Here is a 23,667-nt window from a genome sequence, read left to right on the forward strand (position 1 = left end):
GTCTTTCGGTTTTGGTTCCCCGTTGCCGCAGATGATAGGCATTTCTGAATAATTTTGACAAAACCAGGCAAGTACGCCACCCAAATGTAGCATTAAAAAATCGGCCATTAAATTCAACTTGTGCGAAATATGAGCCCGAATGAATGTGCGGTTAGACTGAACGAATTTTTTTTTTTTCGATTTCGCGTACCAGCATCAGCTCCATGGCTAGGGGCATTAGTTTCGAGCATCGGCCGTCGCAACAACCCTCTTTCTTGTTTTGACGGAGCTTCATTTGCTGCGTTTGTTTTCTGCAAAGAAGAGCACGCTTAGCTTGCCGCTCGGTGAATTTGCAGCGTCGAATTGAAGTCTGAATACAGACATGACAGGGGAAGGCAAAGCACATGAAAAAGGTCATCATGCCAGAGGCAAGTGTGTTGCGCACTTGTAATCAAAAAGTGTGCATGAAAAAGGTTCGACCTGTTGCGGTTTGCACTTGTTCTATTCGCCGTTCGTTGCTTGTCGCTCAGCCGCTACCTTTATTTACCTTATCAAAAGTATATGTTTCCTTTACAAAGAAAGCTGGCTAAGCTTACAAAACTGTTTGAACGATATAAATCCGGAGACGTCCGCCCCGTTAGTTTTAAGTGCAAGACTTCTAGTTTCACTTCAGGCATGCCTGCATGGACGCGTTGCGGCACAACGCTCTCAAAAGTACTGTGCCGTTTCATTCCAGCAGCATGACACTTGAATATTCTGTGAAGTAAGGTGCCAGGCCTCTTTTTCTTGTTCCCCACTTTCTCTTAAGTAACCATGCATGAATTTTACCTTTCTTGATTTCAAAACGTCTTTCAGATAGCGCGGAAATTGACAGATGTGAGCAAGAGCATAGCTGGAAAAACCGATTCATTTGGCAGGTGCAGTTCATATTAATTATTACTAACTATTCTAGGCCACGACAGGGGTGGACATTGGTCCTCACGAAACAGACAGCGAAAGCACGATGACAGACGTCACCATGAGGACAGGCGTCACCACGATGAGAAGCGCGACTCCGGTGTGGACGAGTCCCTGCCAGTCGTGAAGATGTTCAGGGCGTTTCAAGTGGAGTTGGACGACCGCTACGATCGTTACGAGCGGCTTGTGAAGCTCGGCCGTGACGTGACCATTGAGAGCAAGCGCATAATCTTTCTGCTGCATCGCATTATAAGGTTAGTTGGTGTTGAAAGGAGGCGCACTTTTCACGTGACGTCACGGGCGCCATCTTTAGGTACTAGGCTAGCTTCATTAGCGTCCACAATGTACGCGGAAACCTGTTGGCGATAAACGGATTAACAAAGTACCAAGACTTTCACTGGGCTGTCTGCTCCTAAAGATAGTGGTCGCAATGAAGTGGGTGCAAAGTATGCATAATGTACATTGTGGGGGCTTATTTTTTAAACTTCTTTCTCTCTTTTTTACCGAAACACTGCGTGAGTTATCTCTTAAAATGCCTTGTATTCAATTGTGTGCATAGCGCACTCGCAGCTTTTTCTGAGTATCACACCTAGGAGTGATTTCTTTGTTCAGGCGAATTTAGCATCCTTCTTATCACAACTAGGGCACCTTTGTATGCAAACTAGCAAGTGCACTAAATATTTCTCAAAATAGAGTGTGGTAGCACGCCATCTGCAAGTTTCATGAAAACATATTTTACCACCAGTAATAACGTAAATCTATATTTGCTGAATTTTTAGCGCCATGTTCATGTTTGAAACAGGAACTGATTCCATGATCCCTCACGTGTTCACCTGACGGATCTTTTCTCTTCGATGTTCTGATTTGCAACCATTGTGACACTTCATGGAAAATTTTGTACACACCTGTAAAAAATTAACCCTTGGTGTTGTGCATTGAAAAACTAATAAACTGACCTTCTTGTGGCATGAATATACTATTTAAGAGGGAAAATATTTGTTAATTAAGGCTGCAATTTGGGCAAGATATTGCTGGTTCATTGTATTGTTTTGTACACTCTGTCTTCTCTTCACTCTGCCAAATCCTAAAGATATTTTTGAATCGAAATAATGAGTGCGTCATGAAAGGGTTGAACATTTTTGTTCAAAAAGACAAGACAGGGAATGGAGCAAGCACAATATTTGTCCCTGTCCTTTGCAGTGTGTTTTAGGGGAAACTGATTAACCAACTCATCCGTCAACACGCATGCCATCTTGAAATTCATTTCCCTTTTTTCTTCTTAGAAAGGAAGATAAGGACAAGATACTCGCTGAAGCTGACCACAAGATCCAGGAGCTGAACACGTCAGCCCTGAGAGAAATTGCCATGGAGCTGAGAGGGCAGAGCTATTATTTGTACCTGAGGGCTTTTTCACCAGGTGCGTAGGAGAGTGCTGCTTATCTTAGCTTTTTTTTGTTTTTAAATCTTTTAAACTGTAAGTGTTAATGTGTTAAGACTATTGAGCACTGTTGTTTTTTTTTTTTTTAATGAATATCATCAGCCCTATTGAAGGGCCATTACAAGAGTGGCAACAAAAAAGAAAACATCATTTCCAACAAATCTGGTAACATCAAGTGTGCAATACATGTAACAACTCGTTACAGCTGACAACAAAGAATCTATACATTGCGTGTGTCATAGAGTCAAAAAAGAACTGCCATAATCACGCATACTCGAGGACATGTATGAAGAAAAGCACTATGTAAAGATAGAAATATGCAGACAAATCCTCTTAAATTGTAAAAGCTTGCATTTGGAGAAGAAACAGTAAAAAGAGCACCATTATACTGAAGCCTGCTCATCATCAGGCATGGACTTTTCTGTGTTCAGGGTATTTGGTATTTAAGTGCTGAAATACAACTGCAAGAAATGAACTGAATTTTGAGGCCAAACAGATTAAATGAGTACTAACTGTTTTTGCCCACTCACAGGTGTTCAGGAGTACGTGGAAGCTGTGACCTTCTTTAACTACATTAAAGATGGCCACCTGGTCACATTGGATGAGATTCACAAGGCTCTGGTCTTCGAAGAACAACCTGAGGTATGCAGTAGCCAGCATTGCTGCTCTGTTATCATTAACTCAGTTGGGTATTTTGCAAGCCTGTTGTTCCTGCAGAAGGAACAGTTTGCAGTTTTACTGCGATCTTCTTAATGACTGTGTTCACATTCTAAGTTGTAAAAATATAATCTAAGTAGACACTTGTTTGACAAGTGACATGGATGCACTTTTGTTGCATGTGCTTCTGGCAGGTTGTGTTCCAGTTAGTAATCTTGTCAAGAAAAGGAAGTTAATGAAAGTGATCATAGTAGATCAATCTGGTTTTTGAATCAGCTGTAAGTTTTCATAGAAAACATTGGCTTTTACAAGCTGCTTTATTTTGTGGTTGGGAGGAAACAGTATTCACCATGATGACAGCAACACACATCACTGGTCGGTGAATGTGATCAAAAGTAGTGAATGAAACTGTGTTTCATAATAAACAAATGGTTTAAAGCTGTGTTTTTGTCTACTTCTAAAGATATCTTTCTACTCTTAGCATCGAGGTAAGACTACCGTATTTCGTGTTGCAGTGCTGAGACTGTTCAGTTAGCAAACCAATTATGGGTTATAGCCATGCTCTATGCAGATAAGGTTCTACCATACTTCTGAATGTGTGCATAAAAAGAAAGGGCAAGCCATAATGGTTCGTCCGTCCATGCAGCCTTGATGGAGACAGCTGGAGACCACAATATATATTCATGTGACATATTTGAGGTTGGTAATGACGTGTCAGTCAGTTCCAGAAAAGTGCATGGAAATTTCTTCCATAGCTGGAAATGTGAAAAAGCTTACAGGGGTTTGATCTAAAGAAAAGGTATGTTCTACTCAGTTCAAAAAGGAAGCCTTTTTGTGCTTTCTTAAGTTAAGTAATGAAATTGTGTAGAAAAAACTGGGAGGGACATTTAAGTTCTACATTAAGGTTATGACATGATAGCGTTAATGGAGGAATGCTCATATATGCGGATTCAGTCATTCTCTACTTTATATTTATAGATCACTGGGAGACCTTGTACCACTCCCGGTGCAGTAGTGTAGGGGTTATGTGACACGCTACTACCGCAGCAGATGGCTGTTTCAAACACAGCCAGCCTACACAACACAGCCTTCAAACACAGCCCTACTTGGAAACGCTTTTGCCTGGAGGCAAGTTCGGTGTACACACATAGATTACAAGGAACAACAAAGCACAGGCTCGTTCATTCTTTCATCATCACTGCGTGCACTACTATGCACCATGTTGCATTGACTAACCCAAAGCAGGAGGGAAGGCAGTTCTCTAAACACAAACTCGGAACATTGGAGGGAGGGGAGGCTCAGTTCACTGACCAAAATGTCGTAAAGAGGACTTGTCTTCACCCGAGCCGAGACAAAGGTAAGTCCTGTTATGGAAGTGTTCACCGAACTGAGGCTTCCCTCCGTCCACTTGCAACTAACCCATCGACGCTGTTTAGTTGTCTGCCATCTGTGTTTTATTTTAAGCAGCTTTGATGCTATGCGCGGATATGGAAAAATTGACATAAAGCTCGTTGCTTCTCATTTTCCCACGCAAAACAGGAACCCGAGAGCGATGCAGCTGCTGAGTCCACATCGGCGGGGGAGAACCCACCGGCTACCTATTCTCTCGAGATTACTCCCTTGGACTACATGCTCGGTGTGGGTGACCTGACGGGCGAGCTGATGCGCAAGTGCATCAATGCCGTGGGGCAAGGGAACCTGGAAGAGCCGTTCGTGCTCTGCTGCTTCCTGCGTGACGTTTACTCTGCCTTCCTCGCCTTCGGGAACATGGCCGGTCGCGATATGAATCGGAAGGTGTGGACGCTGTTCCAGAGCGTGCGCAAGGTGGAGAACGCTTGCTACACCATCAAGGTCCGGGGCTCGGAGATCCCAAGTCACATGCTGGCAGACATGTTCAACACTGCCTATCCCGAGAAGGAATCTCCAGACTGTGGTTGAGCGAAAAACAAAAAAAGCTCGTTTCGTGGCACATTGCATTTGTTTTGTTCTTCAGTTGCATTCGCATTGCCATGTAAAGGCTGTGACAATAAACGGAGTTCTGTTCCCTAACGTTTCTGTCAAATGTGAGTCAATAGAACCATTAATGGGTGTCCTATGGGAGTACTCCCTAACATTTCTGTCAAATGGAGGTCAATAGAACTATTAATGGGTGTCCTATGGGAGTACTGATGTTGCTTTGAATCAGTGCACTTCTTTTAAGTATGTTGGCATTACAGAGAGAAGGAACGTTAGGTGCCTAATATGCTTAAAATGATTTGCGTGTGTTAGCCTGAATTTTAATCTTTAGTTTTGTACGTCTGGACTGACGGGCTGTTCGACCGTGCGAGATGCTTTGTTAGCAAGGTGCCTTAGTTATTTTTGAACTGCTTTGAACTGTAGGAGGCTTAATTTCGCGTTAATGCGGTAAGCACTCTAGGCACAAGTGTGCAGCCCTGGGTGCTGGTAGCATGATAATATTTAGAGATTTAGAAAAAAACTAGTCAAAGTTAGAACCTTATAACGTATATGAACAACAACAGCAATATTCAGGATTGGCAAACTTGCTTCCGGTTTCGTTTCTGCTTGCAGGTGCCAGCGCCATCGACAGCAGTTCCAAACAGCAAATCAAGACCAAAGGGAAAATCGAGAAGTCAAGGAAGTTGAGATCAGCTGGGCTTGTTCAATGCGAACTGAAATGCTCCTTCGCGGGTCACTTGCCTGCGCACGAGGAAAAATGGTGAGTAGATGCCATCTAAAACTCGGAATTCGTGTTTATCCTGCACTGTTTGTAGAGAATCCTGCGGCTAATTGATGGGCAACTTTAAAGTTTCAAGTTCGTTTTCCCTTCACTTGAAATGCATAAATGATTGAATGATCGTGTTACTTAGGATACAGCTCTCTTATCTGTCTTTGCATGCGCAATTCCAGTTTGTGTTTTGCTTTTGGACGAGGCGTTGAGCAGTTTTTTTAGTGCCCAGCCTCCAGTATGACCCCTTTCTGCTTGTCTTTCAATTCATTTTTGCCTGCTTGGTTTCGTTTAGGTAAACGAATTCAGCAAAAATGTTTCACTGCGTCCGGCTGCATCGGCTGTTCAAATGGGCCTTATGATGTCGAAGCAGCGAGAGTTGAAGAAGTTACCAGTGCCTCCACTGAAAGAGACCCTTCAAAGATATGTGGAGTCAGTCAAGCCACTTGTTACACCTGGCCAACTTGAGAAAACATTAAAGGTTGGCAGAACTTCTTGTCTAGCGTTGCTGATGTGCTTTGCGCGAACAACGCTTTAAATTTTCAAGGGCTTGAAACGAGCTGATCGACTGCAGCTGCTTGCTCTTACTTTCAGTGAGATCTAGATCTTTACTTGGAGGAATCTAAACTTTTGTTAGAAGGAAGCTGCGTAACGTGCCTATAGATATGTGAATCGAGGTGTATTATGTATCCTTGTTAACTTGTGAAAACAAGGTTTTGCATGCTGTTTGGGTTGATGATCAAGTCGGGGCATTGGTAGACGTCGTTATGAGATCTGCTGTTGAGGCATTTTTTACCATACTTATAACTGTAGAGGAAGGTCCTTTTCATTTCACCTTGAATTAAAGGGAGGCAGCTAACATGGCCAGTATCCTACCGCTAGTTTTTGGCTGCTGCTTTAAGTAGTAGAAATGGTGCCAAACGCTGTGTCAACAAGTGTGCTGTATTTGAGCCTTATCTCTCGGCACAGAATTAAGTACTGTACGTTTGATCATACTGAATGATGGTGTTGAGAGACTGAGCATTGGGCATATATGCCCCCTACATGTGCTTCTTGCATTTGTACTTAGCCATTTTCTTTTTTTTCCTTGATTTGAGTATCTTATCATTGGTGCTTGTGTGTGAATTCGCTGTTGGTGCCAAAAATCTGGTTGTTCAGCACAGTAGTGTTTCACATTTATTTACATTTGCAGTCAAGAGCAGGCATGTTACCTCTCATTAGTGGTTGAAAGTGCTAGCCATTAAGGTGTATTTTTATACAAGTGTTATTATACGCGTGTGATAATGCTGTGTTTTGGTTTGGTCTATGAGTGGTGCTGTACGCTGACAGCAGGTAGCATGGCAAATGAGGTAATGACATAGAGAGCCTCATGGCTGTTGCCAGTGGTTGCTAGCTTTTGTTATAATTTCTACTATAATCACTAGCTACACTGTATCTACCGTGGGCTGTCAGTGTATTGGCTTAAGCCTGTACACTAGAGTGCTCATTTCAATTGATAAATTTCATTTTTTAGCATTGTGGAGATTACTTTTTGCTGCATGTTACAGTGGCACTAGCTATTTGAACTGCTGTTGTGTGAATGTGTATTTTTTGTCGCTTGAAATGCCAATGGCAGTCATATTTTAAGCAACTTGTCTAGTGCTGAACCTTTGAGCTCTTTGAAGTGGGTTTTTCAATACCTCTATGTTGTGATTCCAAGCACATTTTTCTAATACTAGGCATGAACTGCCTAAAATTGCTTTTAAATCTTGTTTTCTGAGTTTATTTGGTGCATAAGAAGAGGTGGGTAGAACCTGACTTGTGCAAAAATGACCCTATGTTAAGTTTCAGTATATATACTTTATTGGCTGAAAAGCCAGGAAGCTGTGAGCATGGAAGACACACTGCAAGCATACAAATAGCGCTCATCAAACACAGTGTGGCAGCCACTTATTGCGACAGTGGAGCTATACAAACAAATGTCCTTTCCAAGCATGTTATTGGGTATTTTAACCAGCCTACATATACCCTCATTTGCTGCCAGTATGGTCAGCTGTGGAACCAAGCTGTTTCAGTACTAGTTTCTGTTTTTATGCCGGTCACATACTGCAGGGCATTCTGATCAAGAGTTGTAAATTATCAGTTTGTATCCTCTTAAACCCAGTGTTGTGAAAACAGCAGCTTGAGATGTGCCTGAATTTCGTTTTCCTCTACTGTAATTCCTGATACGGCTACCCACATGACAGCAAAGCTTTGGAATCTTTCCTTTGTATAATCTGGACTGAACATTTATTTGAGTGTCGCTCCTGATTCTTTGTCATGTAAGCACACATACCCTTTCTGCTATTAGCACCATTTTGGGGTGGAGTTATGATGCCAACTTTGTCCTGTCATGAAACATGCTTTCCAATCTCATTATGACTAATACTTAAAGATGAAATTTTAGGTTTTTAAATGCCCAACTTCTGGACAATCCAATTATGAGACACTTGATGCTGAAGGCATGTTTGACTGTTCTTGTCATTTTTGCTGTCCCATTCACATGTATAGAAGTGGCAGAAGTTACCCTGCTTCATCATGTCATTGTTTTCTTACTGGCCTTTCGGTGTTTCCCAGGTTGTTCAGGAATTTGGACAGCCAAATGGAATAGGAGAGAAGTTGTATAAGGTGCTGGAATCTAAAGCAGCATCAACAGAAAACTGGGTCAGTGTGTGCTTTGTTATTTTAGGTGGCATGTTTTTGCTCCTGAAAGCATATATCAATTGAAACTTTATGAGCCAAGAGTTAAAGTTGAACATTATATTGGGAGCTAGGATGATGTCACCTTAAGTTCTGCCGAGCACAGATTTTGCATACCTCCTAGTCTGCTGCTCAATTGTGGGGCTGTGTCAGCTCGATGGTGAGGTTATATAAGGTCTTAATCTGCAGTGAACCATTCTTTGCTTTGCTGTGTAGCCTGACACATTTCTGTAAATTCTCTTTTCTGCTCAATAGCACCAAAAGACACTTGTTAGGATATTCTAAACTAGTAAACATAGACATGCTGTGTTGAAATAGTCTTGTGGGCTTTGTTAGTGCTTGTTTAAAATTGTTTGCTGTAAACGTGCAATGCTTTGTATGTTTAGCTTGCAGATTGGTGGTTACAAGGAGCCTACCTTTCATATAGGATGCCAGTAGTTGTGTACTCAAACCCTGCTATGGCACTTCCTAAGCAGACGTTCAGGCAGAAGGAAGACCAACTCAAGTAACTTTTTGAGATTTTTTTCTAATGCTATTTTGATGCGAAAAATGTCAAAGATGGCTGCCTCACAGAGTTCAATTTGCTCTTAATTCACAGGCACGCGGCTCTGCTCATAGCTGGTGCTCTAGACTTCAAAGCATTGGTAGAAAGGTGAGCTTTCAGTCTCATGTTCTAATCTGTGAAGAAAACTCATTCTGCACGTGTTGAGCTAATAGCCGAATCCTGACCCGATTCTTGTTTCATTCATATTTGTTTTCCTGTTCTAAAGTGCCCTCAGAGGGTATAGGCCAGGAATGGAATTATTATGAAAAAATCGTTCAGACATAACAAGAAGCTTTTTTCCAATAGCAGATCTGTGAAGAGGTCAAACTTCTGTGATGTCCACTGTGTCAGTGCTGGAAGAGCATGCTATATTGATTTCTGACTGTGTTGTATAGTGATTCTTCAGTGGAGTGTAACTGCCGTCAATCTTTATTTACATAGTTGTTTATTCACACGCGCAGTTGAATAGTGTTTTCCTTGGCTGGTTAATATTATATGCTTAAAGTCATGTGTATAGCACAAAGTCAAGGACAGCGCTAACACATCAGTTTATTATCATCCATGTTTTTGTGCTACAAACATCACAGTAAGTATTCACACATAGTTTGCTATGTTTTTTTTTTAGCTTAAGACGCTTGCATCAGCTATTGTGAATTTGAGGGTTTGACGTCCCAAATTGACACATGAGTAAGGCCCTTAATTTTCTGCGGTGCAAAATTCCAAATTCTAACACAGAATAAAAATGCACAAAATTTAGTGAAATTGTGCAAAATTTCGCTGTAAGCATAAGATGCACGAAAGAAACATGAGGTTTATTTTTTTAGCAAATGCCGTACATCCTGCAGAGATCTGTCTTCTAAAATTGAAGGCGGCTATTGTAACTCAGCATCAAATAATGTTTCGTGTTATGTTCACTCGAAGAATGGCACTTGTTTGATGTAAGGTCTTCATAACGACTGCAATGGAAGAGAGTGTTGAGGTCGCTTGTTCCGTTCCAGCCCAGAAAGACAGGAAATAGAAATATTCAACTTGCTTGTCGTGCTTAGGAAGAAACGATGTTAGTTCCCTGTTACTGGATTTCAGTTCTTGAGCAGTATTCAGGTACACTTGCCACTCGGCAGCTAGGACGGCAGTTCTTGACTAAGTCCGGGCGTGCTTGCAGCCTCCAACTTCTTTTCTGGTAGATTCTCCCTGCTGAGAAGAAGGCTGAGGTTTTTTTTTTATTTTGGTTGGGATCCTCGAGATCCTTGCCCAGCCAAGGATGGCCACTGAGGTTACCCGACCCTGTTGAAAGCTTTTTTCAGTAGCCATTTCTTAAATTTCTTCCATTTTTCATCGCTAGGTAGTGCTAACATTTTAGGCACTACACCACCGATGATTTTTCACATTTCTATAAAACTCTGCAGGAAACTTTTTTTATACCTTGTGCTTGGCACGTGATGGCCTTATTTGCTTATGTGCCATAAAACCCAACACAACACAGCACATTTTTTTCAAATAGAAACCTGACCTGTAGCAGACCTTCCTCTGGCTGTGGCTGGTCTGAATGGTTTGGGATTTCGTTATAATCATAATGTTCCTTTTAAAATTTTCCTGACGACTCTAACTCCCCCTCATGTTGTATTCATACAAATACGGGAAATTAATCGTTTTCCCGTTACTCTCCTTCTGATGTCCATGACACCAATTGTATAAAAAATGAAAATCTAGCTGCCAGCACAAAATTCCGCAAGAAATGCTTAAATCCACAATTTTTTGCGGAATCATGGGAAACTAGGGGACTTGCACATGGGCTATGAGGGGTGCCACAGTAGAGGGCTCAAGATGATTAAGATCAATTCAGATAATTAAGATTAATGTGTGCACAGCACAGGAATGTTTTTGTATTTCCTCCATCGAAATATGGCCACCACACAGCTGTACTCAGATCTATGAACTTGGGATCAGCAGCCAATCCACAAATGCACTGAGCCACTGTGGCAGGTATGGCCATCAGTAAACTAAGCAAATAACAGCAAATGGGAGAAAATTAAAATTGACAAATTTTGATGCATTATAACTGCACCTGAACCAACAGGCACATGATCATAGAGAGCTGCGCATTAATTGTGACCACCTGGGTTTTAAACAATCACATATGAATGTTAAAGAACCAACAGCCACAGAAACCAAGGGGCACAGGGGATTTTTTTTTTTATTTTGTGGTGTTGATCAATTTAGAATGTTACTGAATATGTTATCGCTTAAAGCTAATTGATTAGAAAACCAGAAGAAAAAACAACCACATGCCACCGGTGGGATCCGAACTCACGACCTCCGAATTACGCGTCCGGTGCTCTACCTCTGAGCTACGGCGATGGCTGTGAAATCTTCTGTTTTCGGGGGTATATATGTTTACAAGTAACCTAACCTTGAGAGTGTTCATCAGCGCCACCCACGTTCATAAGCGGCGGACGTGGAACGTCCTGAGTTACCACAGGTGTGACGTAGAACGTCATCGAACGGGGAGGGTGGAAGCTGCGTGAGAACCCTCTTATGCCTCCTATGGCATCAAGGCTGCCAGAACCGAGGCCCTCGCTAAGCAATTAAGCAAACAAGGGAAGGGGATGAGGGGCTCGTTATAAATATGAAAGAACCAACAGCCACAGAAACCAAGGGGCACAGGGGATTTTTTTTTTGTGGTGTTGATCAATTTAGAATGTTACTGAATATGTTATCGCTTAAAGCTAATTGATTAGAAAAGCAGAAGAAAAAACAACCACATGCCGCCGGTGGGATCCGAACCCACGACCTCCGAATTACGCGTCAGGTGCTCTACCTCTGAGCTACGGCGACGGCTGTGATTTTAAAAGCTTGTCCTGTTGCAGAAGAGCAGGGGGCTAAAACTAATTTTTTCTTTTTCTTTGTCTGACTAGGCAGCAGTTTGAGCCAGAAATGATGGGCAAGGATCCTCTTGACATGTCCCAGTACCAGAAAATTTTCAGCACGTGCCGTGTTCCTGGTTACAAGCAAGACAGCCTGGCGACCTACTTTCTCAGTGACAATCCACCCAAGCATGTGCTTGTAATTCACAACAATGAGGTATGGCAGCAAATCTTTCTGAGGCGTTCTAGAATGATGAAATACAAATGACGCTGAAAAAAGCTGAAACCTTGCAACATTTGCAATGTGTGCAGACCTTTTTCGGATGTCTCTCGGTTAAGCAGTTCAACTCACTCAAACGTACAGCTAACTGACTGGAAAACTTGTCAGTCTGGTAACGCATTCCTCTTGTATTGCTTCTGTCTATTAGAGGAAACTGTCAAGTGCACTTCGTCATCTTATTTGGGCAGCCCTTTTACCTAAGTGCGGTAAAAACTGCTAAAATTTAGTTATGAAATGATGTCATGACATCCTGAAAGTAATTGCTGTGCTTCCTTGATTGTTTGTTATTTTTCTTTATTTTTGGTACTCATGCATGGCCTTATTCCTCCATGGCAGCCCTAATGCTTTGCGTTCTTCTGGCAGTTCTTTGCACTGGACGTCTATGATGGCCAAGGGAATCCATATGATGAGCACCAAATTCTTCAGCAGCTTCATCAGGTGGTAAATATGTCGACAAGTGCTGGCGCTGGGATTGGCATTCTGACTACTGAGCACAGAGATTTTTGGGCAAAGGCATTTGATGAGCTCTGCCAGGGTAAGCATTCTTTTTTTCTTGTAGCATGGGAAGTCAGTTACTCATCATCATCATCAGCAGCCTGACTACACCCACTGCAGGGCAAAGGCCTCTCCCATGTCGCTCCAATTAACCCTGTCCTTTGTCTGTTGCCGCCACTGTATCCCCGCAAACTTCTTAATCTCATCCGCCCACCTAACTTTCTGCCGTCCCCTGCTACGTTTGCTTTCGCTTGGAATCCATTCCGTTACCCTTAAGGACCAGCGGTTATCTTGCCTTCGCATTACATGCCCTGCCCAAGGCCATTTCTTCCCCCTGATTTCAACTAGTAAGATGTCATTAACCCGCGTTCGTTCCCTCACCCACTCCACCCTCTTCCGATCTCTTTACGTTAACCTATCATTTTCCTTTCCATAGCTCGCTGCGTTGTTCTTAACTTAAGCTGAACCCTCTTTGTTAGCCTCCATGTTTCTGCCCCATAGGTGAGTACCGGTAAGATACAGCTGTTGTATACTTTTCTCTTGAGGGATATTGGTAAGCTACCATTCATGATCTGAGAGAACCTGCCATATAGTAGTCAGTTACTACTAGCATACAACAAAAAAAAAGAAGAAACAAACAATTGAATGTATGGAGTGAGCTGAATCTCAAATTCCAGTTGAATTTTCATACTCAACTGTACATTCCCCATTGTCTTTAGTGAAGATGCATCTAGTGTGCATATGAGTCAAATATGAGGAAAATGAGACTACATGAGGCAAATGTTCCTGAACTGAAGATAACAGTCTTGAAAGGCTAACAGCCTGGAAACAAGATAACAGGCTGAAGATAACAGCCTGGAAAGTTCTGAGGAGCAGGTTGAGGTGTCATACAGAGCTGAAGTTATTGCTGTTCAGGACTAGCAGACACCGTCTTGAAGTCTCCATTGTCTGTAGTGTTCTTTTGGTACAACTGTGGCGGACTGCTCAAAGACTCGGAGTGCAGAGGTGCATTTGAAGAACTCGGGATTCGAAGAATGAAGGTTTTTTACTGTGGTTTTGGTTTTTTGCAAGGTACTTTTTTTTATCGGATTATGTGTTCTTTGTAGTGCCAAAGTTCATGAAATAGTTTCTTGTCCAGACGGCCTAAATCTGGCTACGGGTTGCAAATTAAAATTGAAACATAGAATTAATTCCCGTGACATGCTGTCTGCTTAATTTACGTTAATTTGGTATAGTGGTAACAATCATGTGAAATGAAAGGGACAGATTCATTTTGAATCTGTTATATCATGACGATAATTATTACCATTTATACGGTGTTCGTAATAATGAGGTGAAGTCAAGCTTCTGGACTAAGTGACCTAGCTAATGGACATCACTTGGGACAGTAAATGAAACTGGTGTAAATATCCCTGCGTGGCAGTTGGGCACGAAATTAATACACAGGTATTTAGAGCATGCAGTCAGTGTTCCTTTATGGTTATATAATGTAATAGGAGGAACTGGAAAGAACATTTTAATTGAAAAGTGATTTTTCATGCTGGTGAGTAAAAGGAAATACGAAATACGGAAAAAGGAAGTACGTTGTATGTAGAGATCATTTGGAAAACTGGCATGGTTTTGAAAACTACTTTTGATTGCATTGCACATAACTGTGTTGACAGTAAAAATTGCAGCCATTTACTCCAGTGGTATGATGGATCATCAGCACTAACTGGTTTGTAGACGTGTAATGCTATGGGCTGCAGATGGAAAGACGAAATTTCCGCTAAGTTATCCATCGACACACCACGCCTATCCAGTAAGCAGTTCACTGTTATTATTCAGAACAATTGCTTTGCCTTCGATGCAGATCCTCGCAATGCTGAATCTGTGGAATTCATCAAGCAAGCCATCCTCGTTGTCTGTCTTGATCAGAAATTGAAGGTCAAGGACCCATATGAAGTAGCCTGTGCTTATCAAATGCTTCTTGGAGGCAGACACGGGGAAAATGCTGCTAATCGGTGGTGTGACAAAACCGTTCAGGTGTGTATTAATTTTCTTCTCTGCAGACTGGCCTGAGAGGTCAGTCAGTGGTAGCCAATGCATTCGCAGCTGTGTCTCGTGATTTTAACAAAACTTCATGCTAGGCTGGTTGGTAGGACATAGTTGAAACTTGGTTCAGCGCAAAAGACGGAACACAGAGAAATGAAACGACACACACGAAGCGCTCCATGTGTGTCGTTTCCTTTCTCTGTGTTCGTCTTTTGCGCTGAACCAAGTTTCAACTATGTCTCGTGATTTGTCATCTAGTACTCTGATGTTTGATTTCCACTGTGTTAGGTTTTCATGAGGTCACTGGTGTTAGAAAAAAATTTAATATGGTAAAACCTCGTTAAGGCATACTCACTTAAGCAGCAGTTCCACTGTTTGCAAAAAACATTTTTTTTTTTTTTTTTTGAGGCATTGCTGCATATGGTTTGTACTTCTAATTAATTCTGGCAGAGTCAAACAAGGACCTTGCTTGAATGCAGTATTAAAGAAAAACGCCCTCAAATGCCACATGTCTTTCACTGCTTGCTACACTTCAGAAATTTTATCGAAGCTTACTACAGGTGTAGCAGGCATGTTGTGTACCCGACGGCTACACGGTGTTTCAGCGTGGCACTGGGATGTGAAATTTCAGAGATATGTGCCAAATTACCAAACTGAGGACTGTTATGCTACACTTTGGCTTTTAATTTTTTACAAAACACTTTCTTCATAACTAGTGCTCACCTACTGGGCCCAATGCTTCTTGATACGTCATATCTGGCAAAGTCACTTGACTGTGTAGCATGCTGCCAGGTGCAACACATTGTCTGCTACGGGGCTCTTTATACTCTTGTAACTACAAGGATAGTTTGTTAACAAGGCTAGACAACTTTGTCGTAATTACTAGTTTTATGACATGCTGCAGATTTGAGGCCATCCTGGCCCTCGTAATTTTGTTGCAGTTGGCCTTTAAATGTCTTCATTATAGAGATTGCATCATTTTTGAAGAGGCCAGATTCTTGGCAGAGGTATTTTTGTCAAGAAAATGATGGCTGTGATGTGACAAAGCTTGAATAAGGGGGCGATTTTTGAACATTGCCTACTTTCAGTGAATTTGTGTGCATTTTACCTCTTTCCCCCCCCCCCCCCCCCCCTGCACGAGGTGGCACAGTGGTTAATTTGATTTTTTTTAAATTTTTTTAGCTGATTGTTGGCGAAGATGGCTACACGGGTCTCCTTTATGAGCACAGCCCTTCAGAAGGCCCTCCTGTTGCGGTGTTGGTGGACCACTGCTACAAATACATGTACGTGCACGGAAACATTTTCCTAGTAGCCAAAAACCCCGTATAAAAGCTGTACTGCTCTTTCAACACATTTATATTATGGATGTCAAATTAAGAGCATTTTTCTTGATTTAAGCCAGTCTGTGAGAGGTGTGTACTGAAGGTGTGGTGTCAGTTTTTGGGCATGCTGAAGATGAACAACTACCACTTAAAGTATATTTTGACAGTTGCTGGCACAAGCACCTTTATTGTTGGGCACAGTTGCTTTTGCTACAGTCTGTTAAATGATCTGGAAGCTTATCTCGAAGAATATTGCAAGGACGACTAGTTGCATGATGACAAGTAGACTGCTGTGAAATTTCCTGTGCTGTCTGCTGTGATTCATCGAATTTGTACTGCTTCGAACCAATATGCAACGTTTTGCAGCACATGGAAAATGCTGTTGATTTGGTTCGAGCGAATGCAGTGAGCTGCTTCCTCGCAACATGAACACGGCGTGAGAAGTCTTCCCCAGTGCTGTAATGAGTATCATTTAACACAGGGCCTTTAGAAAGAATTCCTTGGTTTTGAAGAATGCAAATTTAGTATTATTAGGCAAAGGTGCCCGGTTGAGTGGTGTCCAAGATTGTGAGCATGTTCGATTTCTTTCGGGTAAGTTGTTAATTTCAGGGTTTCACAGCAGTGGCGGAGGACTATTTCTTGGGATTGGGCATACGTCTCTGAAGGATGGTCGTCTGCAAGGTTATACAAAATCAAGTTGTGGTGTCGTGAGCGGTTCTTGGCACTGTCTGTGTGGTCTTCCGTTTCAGAGATACGACTGGTTATTTGAGTGTGGTTAGTGCTTACTGCTTTCAGAGCTACCAGGTCTTGATGGTGTGTTTCTAGGTCAGCCAGTCTATTACTGAGGTCGGAAATAGTCTGTTCAGTAGGTGTCATCTGATTTCTGAGACACTGTGCCTCACCAATTAGCTGCGACTGTCCGGCAGATGGCTTTTTCAGTTCTGCGAGTACTTTATCTATGCCTGGGTTTGATTCAGTGTTCCCAGCCAAGAGTAATGGGGAATGAACGACAGTAGCACACTCTACAGCAATAAAAGGCAATGCTATGGGCTCGGCAGCTGCAAGAGACGACAGTTGCTAGTTTCTTTTTGATAAAAAGACAGTACGGTTTACTGACCTGCATGGCGAAGACCATTGGGTTACATGACCACATCATGGCACAGCCACCAAGCCCACCATCATGATACATTGCCACCACTTCCATCAGCTGCTGCTCTCCAGCCTCTTAGCACCTAGTGCAATTACAGTAACATCAGGATGGTATGATCACGTGTTATTATGAATTTTGGTATGATGTGAATTGGTAAAATACTCTGGCCAGCCTGCACGTGTACAGTGTGCTCAATTTCTGATGTTTTGAACACACCCCTATGCCACTAAGAACGATACATATGGGCTAGCTGCTACCACACCCTCAACCACTAAGCGTTGCCCACACATCACTGATGCCGTGAGTGGTAGCGCACGGCCGTAAATAAATCTCATCAATTTTAAGCAGTTCTGCGTGAATGTGTTTCTCGTACTTCTGCATACAGATTTTGCTCATATTGGATTATAGAAGTTTCAGATGATAGTATGAATATTTTTCGCAGCCCCATGAGATTTGTGTATTTGAGATTCTGCTGGAGTATAGAGCACCTGTGCAAAATCACAGCAGTTCTGAGCAGTGTATTGGGTACTTCTTATTAGCACAGTCACTTCAGTGTGCTTGCTTTGCCTTGTATCTCTTCTGCAAGGCAGCCAAGTAACGTGCAGTAAGTATCTATGCAGTGATTGTTAATACCTAGCCCCTCATTGTCGTGTTAGCTACCAGGCACATTTTGTGAGCCTTCTTGAAGTCACTGCAGGCTGGGTAACAGTGTAGATCTTCATGTATTGCTAAGCTGAGATACTCGAGGTTTTGTTAACATCTTTCTATCATTGGCTCTGTGAACAGCTGTAGCTTGTTGTGGTTGCTCACATGGCTGGCTCAAACATTGCTTCACCCTACTACTGCTGTCACCATTCACATTCTGCTTTTGTTTTCATAATGGCAGAAGTTTCCTCAACGCTGTTAACATGAAGGTTGCATTGCTTTTGAGGAGATTGCTGTATAGAGTTTGTTGCTAGAGGTGTATTAGTGTGTGGATGTGTTTATCATTTGATGTGGCTGTAGATCTGTAGGATAGCCTGTAGGTCCTGACCTTTTAAGAAAAAAAAAAAATGTTGAAATTGCTTCTACTCCAACATTTCAGTGACAAGAAGCAGGGCTCTCCACAATCCAGTAAAGCTGCTGACAATGTTCCTAGAAAGCTTGAATTCCACTTGTCTCCAGACATCATCAAGGACATTGAAAAGGCACGTTCTTCACTCTCTAGGTCAGTATTGATTTACGGACATTAAAAAAAATTGAGGGCACATGCGAATGAATGTGCTGGTAACATCTGGAAATGTGTATTGATGTTGTGTTTACAGATATGTGCTTACTGTATGTGTTTGTTTGTATGTACTGTGTGTAGAACATAGCTTATGGTATCTTTGGCTGACGGCACTCGGGGAGTTTTCTGCACACTCGTGTTGTGCCACACATTTGGCTGGCCGCCACTTTATAGCGTATTTTTTGTCAAGGTATGCACAGTTTAAAGAGTATCAGTAAAGCGACATCGTGGTCAGCTGAGATCAGATTGAGAATTGTGTACCGATATTTTCGGCAGTTACTCTAGCTGAAGCTCTACAGCGTATCATTGAAACCAGCCAGCACCACTTACCGTAATCGCAGGATTTCACAAGCATGCTCGTGGGTCCCACGTTTCCTACCATTTCAACGAACGTCTGGTTCGTGCTTACGGCCCCGCATGCTATCACTGGAGAACTTGTAGCAATTGCTGCATCTAGCAATATCTTTTCCTACCTTTTTGTATTTTTGTTAATAAATTGCTAACTAAACAGTGTTGGCCGCTCGTAAGGATAGCCTCTGAGATTTTTGAGAGTCTCTGAGGCCACCGTGAACAGAGGGCAGAAAGAGCGAAGGCACTCTATGAGTGTTTCACACGTTCGGCTGAGGTACAAAGGGACGTAGCACTCGTGTCGTATTTGGCGTCAGTTCCTGCGCACCAATGCGGAGGTTCCGTAACCACTGAGCCGCCGCGGTGGCTCAGTGGTTACGGTGCTCGGCTGCTGACCCGAAAGACGCGGGTTCAATCCCGGGCGCGGCGGTTGAATTTCTTTGGAGGAGAAATTCTAGAGGCCCGTGTACTGTGCGATGTCAGTGCACGTTAAAGAACCCCAGGTGGTCGAAATTTCCGGAGCCCTCCACTACGGCGTCTCTCATAGCCTTAGTCGCTTTGGGACGTTAAACCCCATAAACCAACCAACCAAACCAAACCAATGCGGAGGCAGTGGATGCCATTAGTGACAGCACATTTTGCACTGCTGGATGAAGCTGATCCTGAAATGCATCCACCTTTTCTCTTCTCACAACCTCCTCCTTCTCTTTCTCACACTAATCATGGGTGAGAAATCTAATCACTTAATGCAGCTCACTGATAGGCTTCATCGTATTCTTACTCACCAATTTGTATTTCCTATGAAACTTTTTGAGTGTGAGGACTGTGATGTGCATGCATGTGAATTCTTGTTTGCAGGCTCACGGCTGACTTGGACCTTTTTATTTACAAGTACAAAGGGTATGGGAAGGAATTCATCAAGTCTTGCAAGCTGAGTCCGGACAGCTACATCCAGATGGCAATGCAGCTAGCCTACTACAAGTGAGTACTGAACTGAGCCATGTGTAAGAGCAGAGAATGTCACGCTGTATAACAGAGATTCACAGCCACTTTCTACACATGTTCTTCTGGCATACTTGGTTCATCTTTCGTTACTTGAGCGCTCGTGAAAAAGAAACCCAGACTTTGAGGTTTGTCTCGGTGAGAGCTCCAAATTAATTTCAGCTATGTGGGGCTTTCTGTTGTCATGCGTATCCAAGAAGAGTCTTGAACCTCCCACTACCCCTTGAAATCGAGCTCAACCCCTCCATCGGTACAAGAAACTGCCTTAGGCCTCCCGAAAAAAAAGTTTGTGGCTATGTGTCTGGTTTGGCCATACAAATATCACTGCCAAGAGAGGAAAATTGTCTTTTAATAGTTTCACTTAAAAGGGCTGGAAATAGTGAATTTGCTTTTTCGGGTGGTGAAGATGGTTGGACCATCTTTGGCATTTTCTTCTTCCTCTCTCTATTTTTGATGACTCAACTCGCGTACCTTTGAACAGGATTCACAGAGCGCCCGGGGCAACCTACGAGAGTGCTTCCACACGAAAGTTCATTCATGGGCGCACGGAAACCATCCGCTCTACCTCCATGGAAAGCTTGGAATTTTGCAAGGCTTTCGAGAGCGGTGAGACAAAGCTACCGGAAAAGGTTGACCGCTTGCGGAAAGCTGTTCAAAATCACAAGGACTACACAAATCTGGTAAGGACGGTGCATGCAATCAGTCAGGCACAGCTGATATTGCAGTTCATAGAGTACTGGTAAAATTAGCCTCAAAAATGCAGAATAAGTTTCAGCTAAGTGCTCAGTGCACTGTTTGGGTACTAATCTGGGCATCTTCCAACCTGATGATGCAACTTTTGTGACAGTTCTGTCTTTTCTGGAAGCTTCAGCTTTACATGTACGTTTTATAGGGTATAGTAAATTGAGCTGCCCCCTTGAAGTACAGAGAAATGCAATGCAGTACTAGCTATGCACAGTTTATTAATACGAACTATTTGAGAACAACGTGGAATGAAATAAACTCCGTGCTTTTGTTACGACACATTTTTTTTTTTTTCAATTTCTCATTAGCAGAGTCAGAACACACACTGCCTTAATTAAGGCCTACTACTGTAACAGATAATTAGTGAGCAAAGAAACATATTGATTCATGCTTAATATTAGCTGGAAGTTTTATTTACTGATGAAAGCAGCAGACGAATTCTGGCTTCAAAAAACATGCAGTATGTCAATACTTTGGGAGAAGTACTGCTTGACACGAGTTCCTGCGTCTTATCAGTGCATTTTAAGAAGGTTTTGTTTTATTCGTGGAATAATATCTTTCACGTTTGTTTTGTGTACTGTTTTCAAGGCCATTAACGGATGCGGTGTTGACCGGCTGCTGTTTGGTCTGAAAATGATTGCCATCGAGAATGAGATTCCTGTGCCTGAGATCTTTAAGGATGCTGCATACAAGATCAGCACTGAGTTCAAAATATCATCCAGCCAAGTGAGTTGATGTGTTGAATGTATCAATTCTATAGGAGGCCTGGTGTTGGGTGTTGAAGGTTATTTTACTCATACTAATGTGTCCCCTTGAGACTAACTTTAGTTAGATCGGTCAAGCAGTATTGTAGCATTTGTCTCTGATTTCTTATGCCCTCAGTGTAAAATGAAATTGCTTCAGGCATATTTCTGTCCTTGTGCCTTCCGGTTAAGGTCAGCATTCGGTGCAACTAGCTGCCATCCCCAGTAACTCTGCTCAGTAGAGGCAGTAAGGAGCTGATGTTGCGAGAGCAGCCAGTGCAATGTATATACGACTGTTTGCTTTCTTAACTCTTTTCCTACCGCACCCATTGAGCATCGTTAGCCCGCTAACGATCATTTCATGCCCTGATTTCAGAACCTTCTGCGTTGCTAATGACTACGTTGCAGATGTAGTTTGTAGGCCAGGAACCAAAGTTTTGTTTCCGATGTAGTTTTCTTTTGTCCTTCGAGGGGGCACTTTCTAACGCGCTGCGAAGAAATGAAGACGCGGACCTGCGCTCATTGCCTGCCATGTTGCCCACAGATGACACCTTCACCGCTCAACTTAGGAGCCTTCCGCGTTGCTTACAGGCACGATGCGCATCTGGCTTGTAGCCGGAGAACTAGAGTTTTGTTTCCGATACAGTTTTTTTTGCCCCTACAAAACGGCATTTTTTGAACGCACTCCGAAGGTGCGGTACTATCAAAGTCGCTTGGCAGCCTCCGCATGCGCGGTACGCGCTCTAAGACATAGAAAATCTCAGGACTCCGTTTCGTCTGCGAGTGATTTAATCGACGTCCTGTGCAACGAGCCTGAAAATGTTGCAAGGTGCTGAAGATGATTCACTTTTCACATCGTTGATGATGGAAACCAGCCTGAAACACAGGTGGCCACGCTCCGATGCACAACTATAGGGTTTCTAGTTATTATTTTGTAGCAACAATATTATTCAAGATAGAAATGTTTTTTTTTTTGCAGATAGTGGCCAATAGAGTAACAAACATTTTGCATATTTCAAAAAAATTTTTACTTTTTTTTCTTTTTAAATACAAGCGTGTTTTTGCACATTTTGTTGAATTTTTTTCTAAAATCTCGTTTTTAGCTAATAAAATTTTTTGTCGCAACATGCAATTTGTTGTTTAAACGCATATTAATAGAAAGCACCTTTATTCAGCTCTGTTTTTGGATATTGCAATAAATATTGAATGCAATAGTTTTTATAGAAAAAAATATGTACTGAAACCTTCAGAAAATAGTCATTTTCCCCATGGTAGGGAAAGAGTTAAAGCTTTTTGATGTTAGAATCGCCTAATGTGAACTCTCTCCTTGTTTCATACAGGTGGCGACACAATGCGATGCAGTCATGTTCTATGGCCCTCTTGTGAAGGACGGCTATGGTTGTTGCTACAACCCTCAACCGCACACAGTCACCTTTGGCTTGTCTTCGTTCAACAGCAGTGCTGCTACGTCCACCGCAAAATTCAGGGATGCTTTAGAGGAGAGCTTGACAGAAATGCACGATTGCCTCAGGCTTTCGCAGACATCAAAGTTATAAACAGCAAAGCTGTAATGAGAATAATGTTTGGGGTTTTCATCACTGTGCCTTCAACAACTGAACTAATATTTGCTGCTTGCTATCAATAGGATGTGAAAGAGGACGTCTTCTCCAGGCCTGCAAAATATGCTTTGGATCATTCGATTCCGACAACTTGTTAGGGAAAAATGTTAGCGCTGTTTTGGTTTTGCAGTGTATGTTTGTTTGTTAGATATAATAGTTAAAACCAGAATGTTGCTTATTTGAACTTCCCAAGCTGATAGTTCACTTTTTATCTTATATCCTGAATGGAAAATTCCTCCATGCTTTATTTTGTTTTGATCATTTTATGAGCAAGGCGTAGAAGCTTACATTATACATTATTCACTGTCTGTTGTGCAAGTTCCATTTTGTTATAGTGAGATTACCAATAAATGCAGGTATAATGTTTCTTAACTTACTGAAATAAAAATGGAAATGTTTTGTTCATTTGTTTTGCCACCTGTTTCTTTTTTTTTTTTGAGTAGCTCTTTCTACTTGAGAAGATGGCATATGCCATCATGGTGGTAGCTGTAGTAGTATGCTATATTTAAGCTAAGAGGGTGCCATGGTGCCCTCCTTTCCATGGAAAAATGTGTGCCTTGCAGGAAAAACATTTTACTGAAATCATCTACACACAACAAAGGAAACGGCAATATTTTGACAGCTTGCGTATTGCCGCATTTCATAGCAGTTTTCAGAGAAGAATTTAAATGACATGTACAGTCTTTGTCAAAAGTAACCAGGCTGTAAGGGCTCCACTGTACGAGCTAGAAGCAAACCATGCAGCCTGGTTACTTTTGACAAAGACTGTACATGCAGCGAA

General features: G+C 42.2%; 2 protein-coding genes across 2 annotated transcripts; both read left to right on the plus strand.

Moving 5' to 3' along the window:
- Nucleotides 1–236: 236 nt before the first annotated feature.
- On the plus strand, nt 237–5,080 carry Trax (Translin associated factor X). Its single transcript, XM_089558307.1, has 5 exons — nt 237–407; nt 932–1,190; nt 2,220–2,353; nt 2,907–3,016; nt 4,571–5,080. The coding sequence occupies exons 1-5, from the start codon at nt 362–364 to the stop codon at nt 4,967–4,969; spliced, it is 948 nt and encodes a 315-aa protein (XP_089414433.1). The 5' UTR covers nt 237–361; the 3' UTR covers nt 4,970–5,080.
- Nucleotides 5,081–5,370: 290 nt separating this feature from the next.
- On the plus strand, nt 5,371–23,291 carry LOC149332730 (carnitine O-acetyltransferase-like). Its single transcript, XM_089558298.1, has 14 exons — nt 5,371–5,747; nt 6,052–6,237; nt 8,352–8,438; nt 8,861–8,979; nt 9,073–9,126; nt 11,934–12,099; nt 12,526–12,697; nt 14,510–14,682; nt 15,874–15,974; nt 18,248–18,370; nt 19,637–19,759; nt 20,262–20,460; nt 21,113–21,250; nt 22,608–23,291. Exons 1-14 carry the CDS (start codon nt 5,694–5,696, stop codon nt 22,821–22,823), a joined length of 1,911 nt encoding a protein of 636 aa, XP_089414424.1. The 5' UTR covers nt 5,371–5,693; the 3' UTR covers nt 22,824–23,291.
- Nucleotides 23,292–23,667: the final 376 nt, after the last annotated feature.

The sequence above is a fragment of the Amblyomma mixtum genome, chromosome 8, assembly GCF_055824585.1.
Source record: "Amblyomma mixtum isolate Tamu chromosome 8, ASM5582458v1, whole genome shotgun sequence".
NCBI lineage: Eukaryota > Metazoa > Arthropoda > Arachnida > Ixodida > Ixodidae > Amblyomma > Amblyomma mixtum.

Excerpts from the sequence above, each read along its gene's own strand:
- Trax (XM_089558307.1), top strand. The coding sequence starts at position 362 with ATGACAGGGGAAGGCAAAGCACATGAAAAAGGTCATCATGCCAGAG. Across the intron at positions 408-931 it reads AAAAGGTCATCATGCCAGAG|GCCACGACAGGGGTGGACAT; the intron begins GCAAGTGTGTTG and ends TAACTATTCTAG. Across the intron at positions 1,191-2,219 it reads CTGCTGCATCGCATTATAAG|AAAGGAAGATAAGGACAAGA; the intron begins GTTAGTTGGTGT and ends TTTTCTTCTTAG.
- LOC149332730 (XM_089558298.1), top strand. The coding sequence starts at position 5,694 with ATGCGAACTGAAATGCTCCTTCGCGGGTCACTTGCCTGCGCACGAGGA. Across the intron at positions 14,683-15,873 it reads GGTGTGACAAAACCGTTCAG|CTGATTGTTGGCGAAGATGG; the intron begins GTGTGTATTAAT and ends AAATTTTTTTAG. Across the intron at positions 15,975-18,247 it reads GACCACTGCTACAAATACAT|TGACAAGAAGCAGGGCTCTC; the intron begins GTACGTGCACGG and ends CCAACATTTCAG.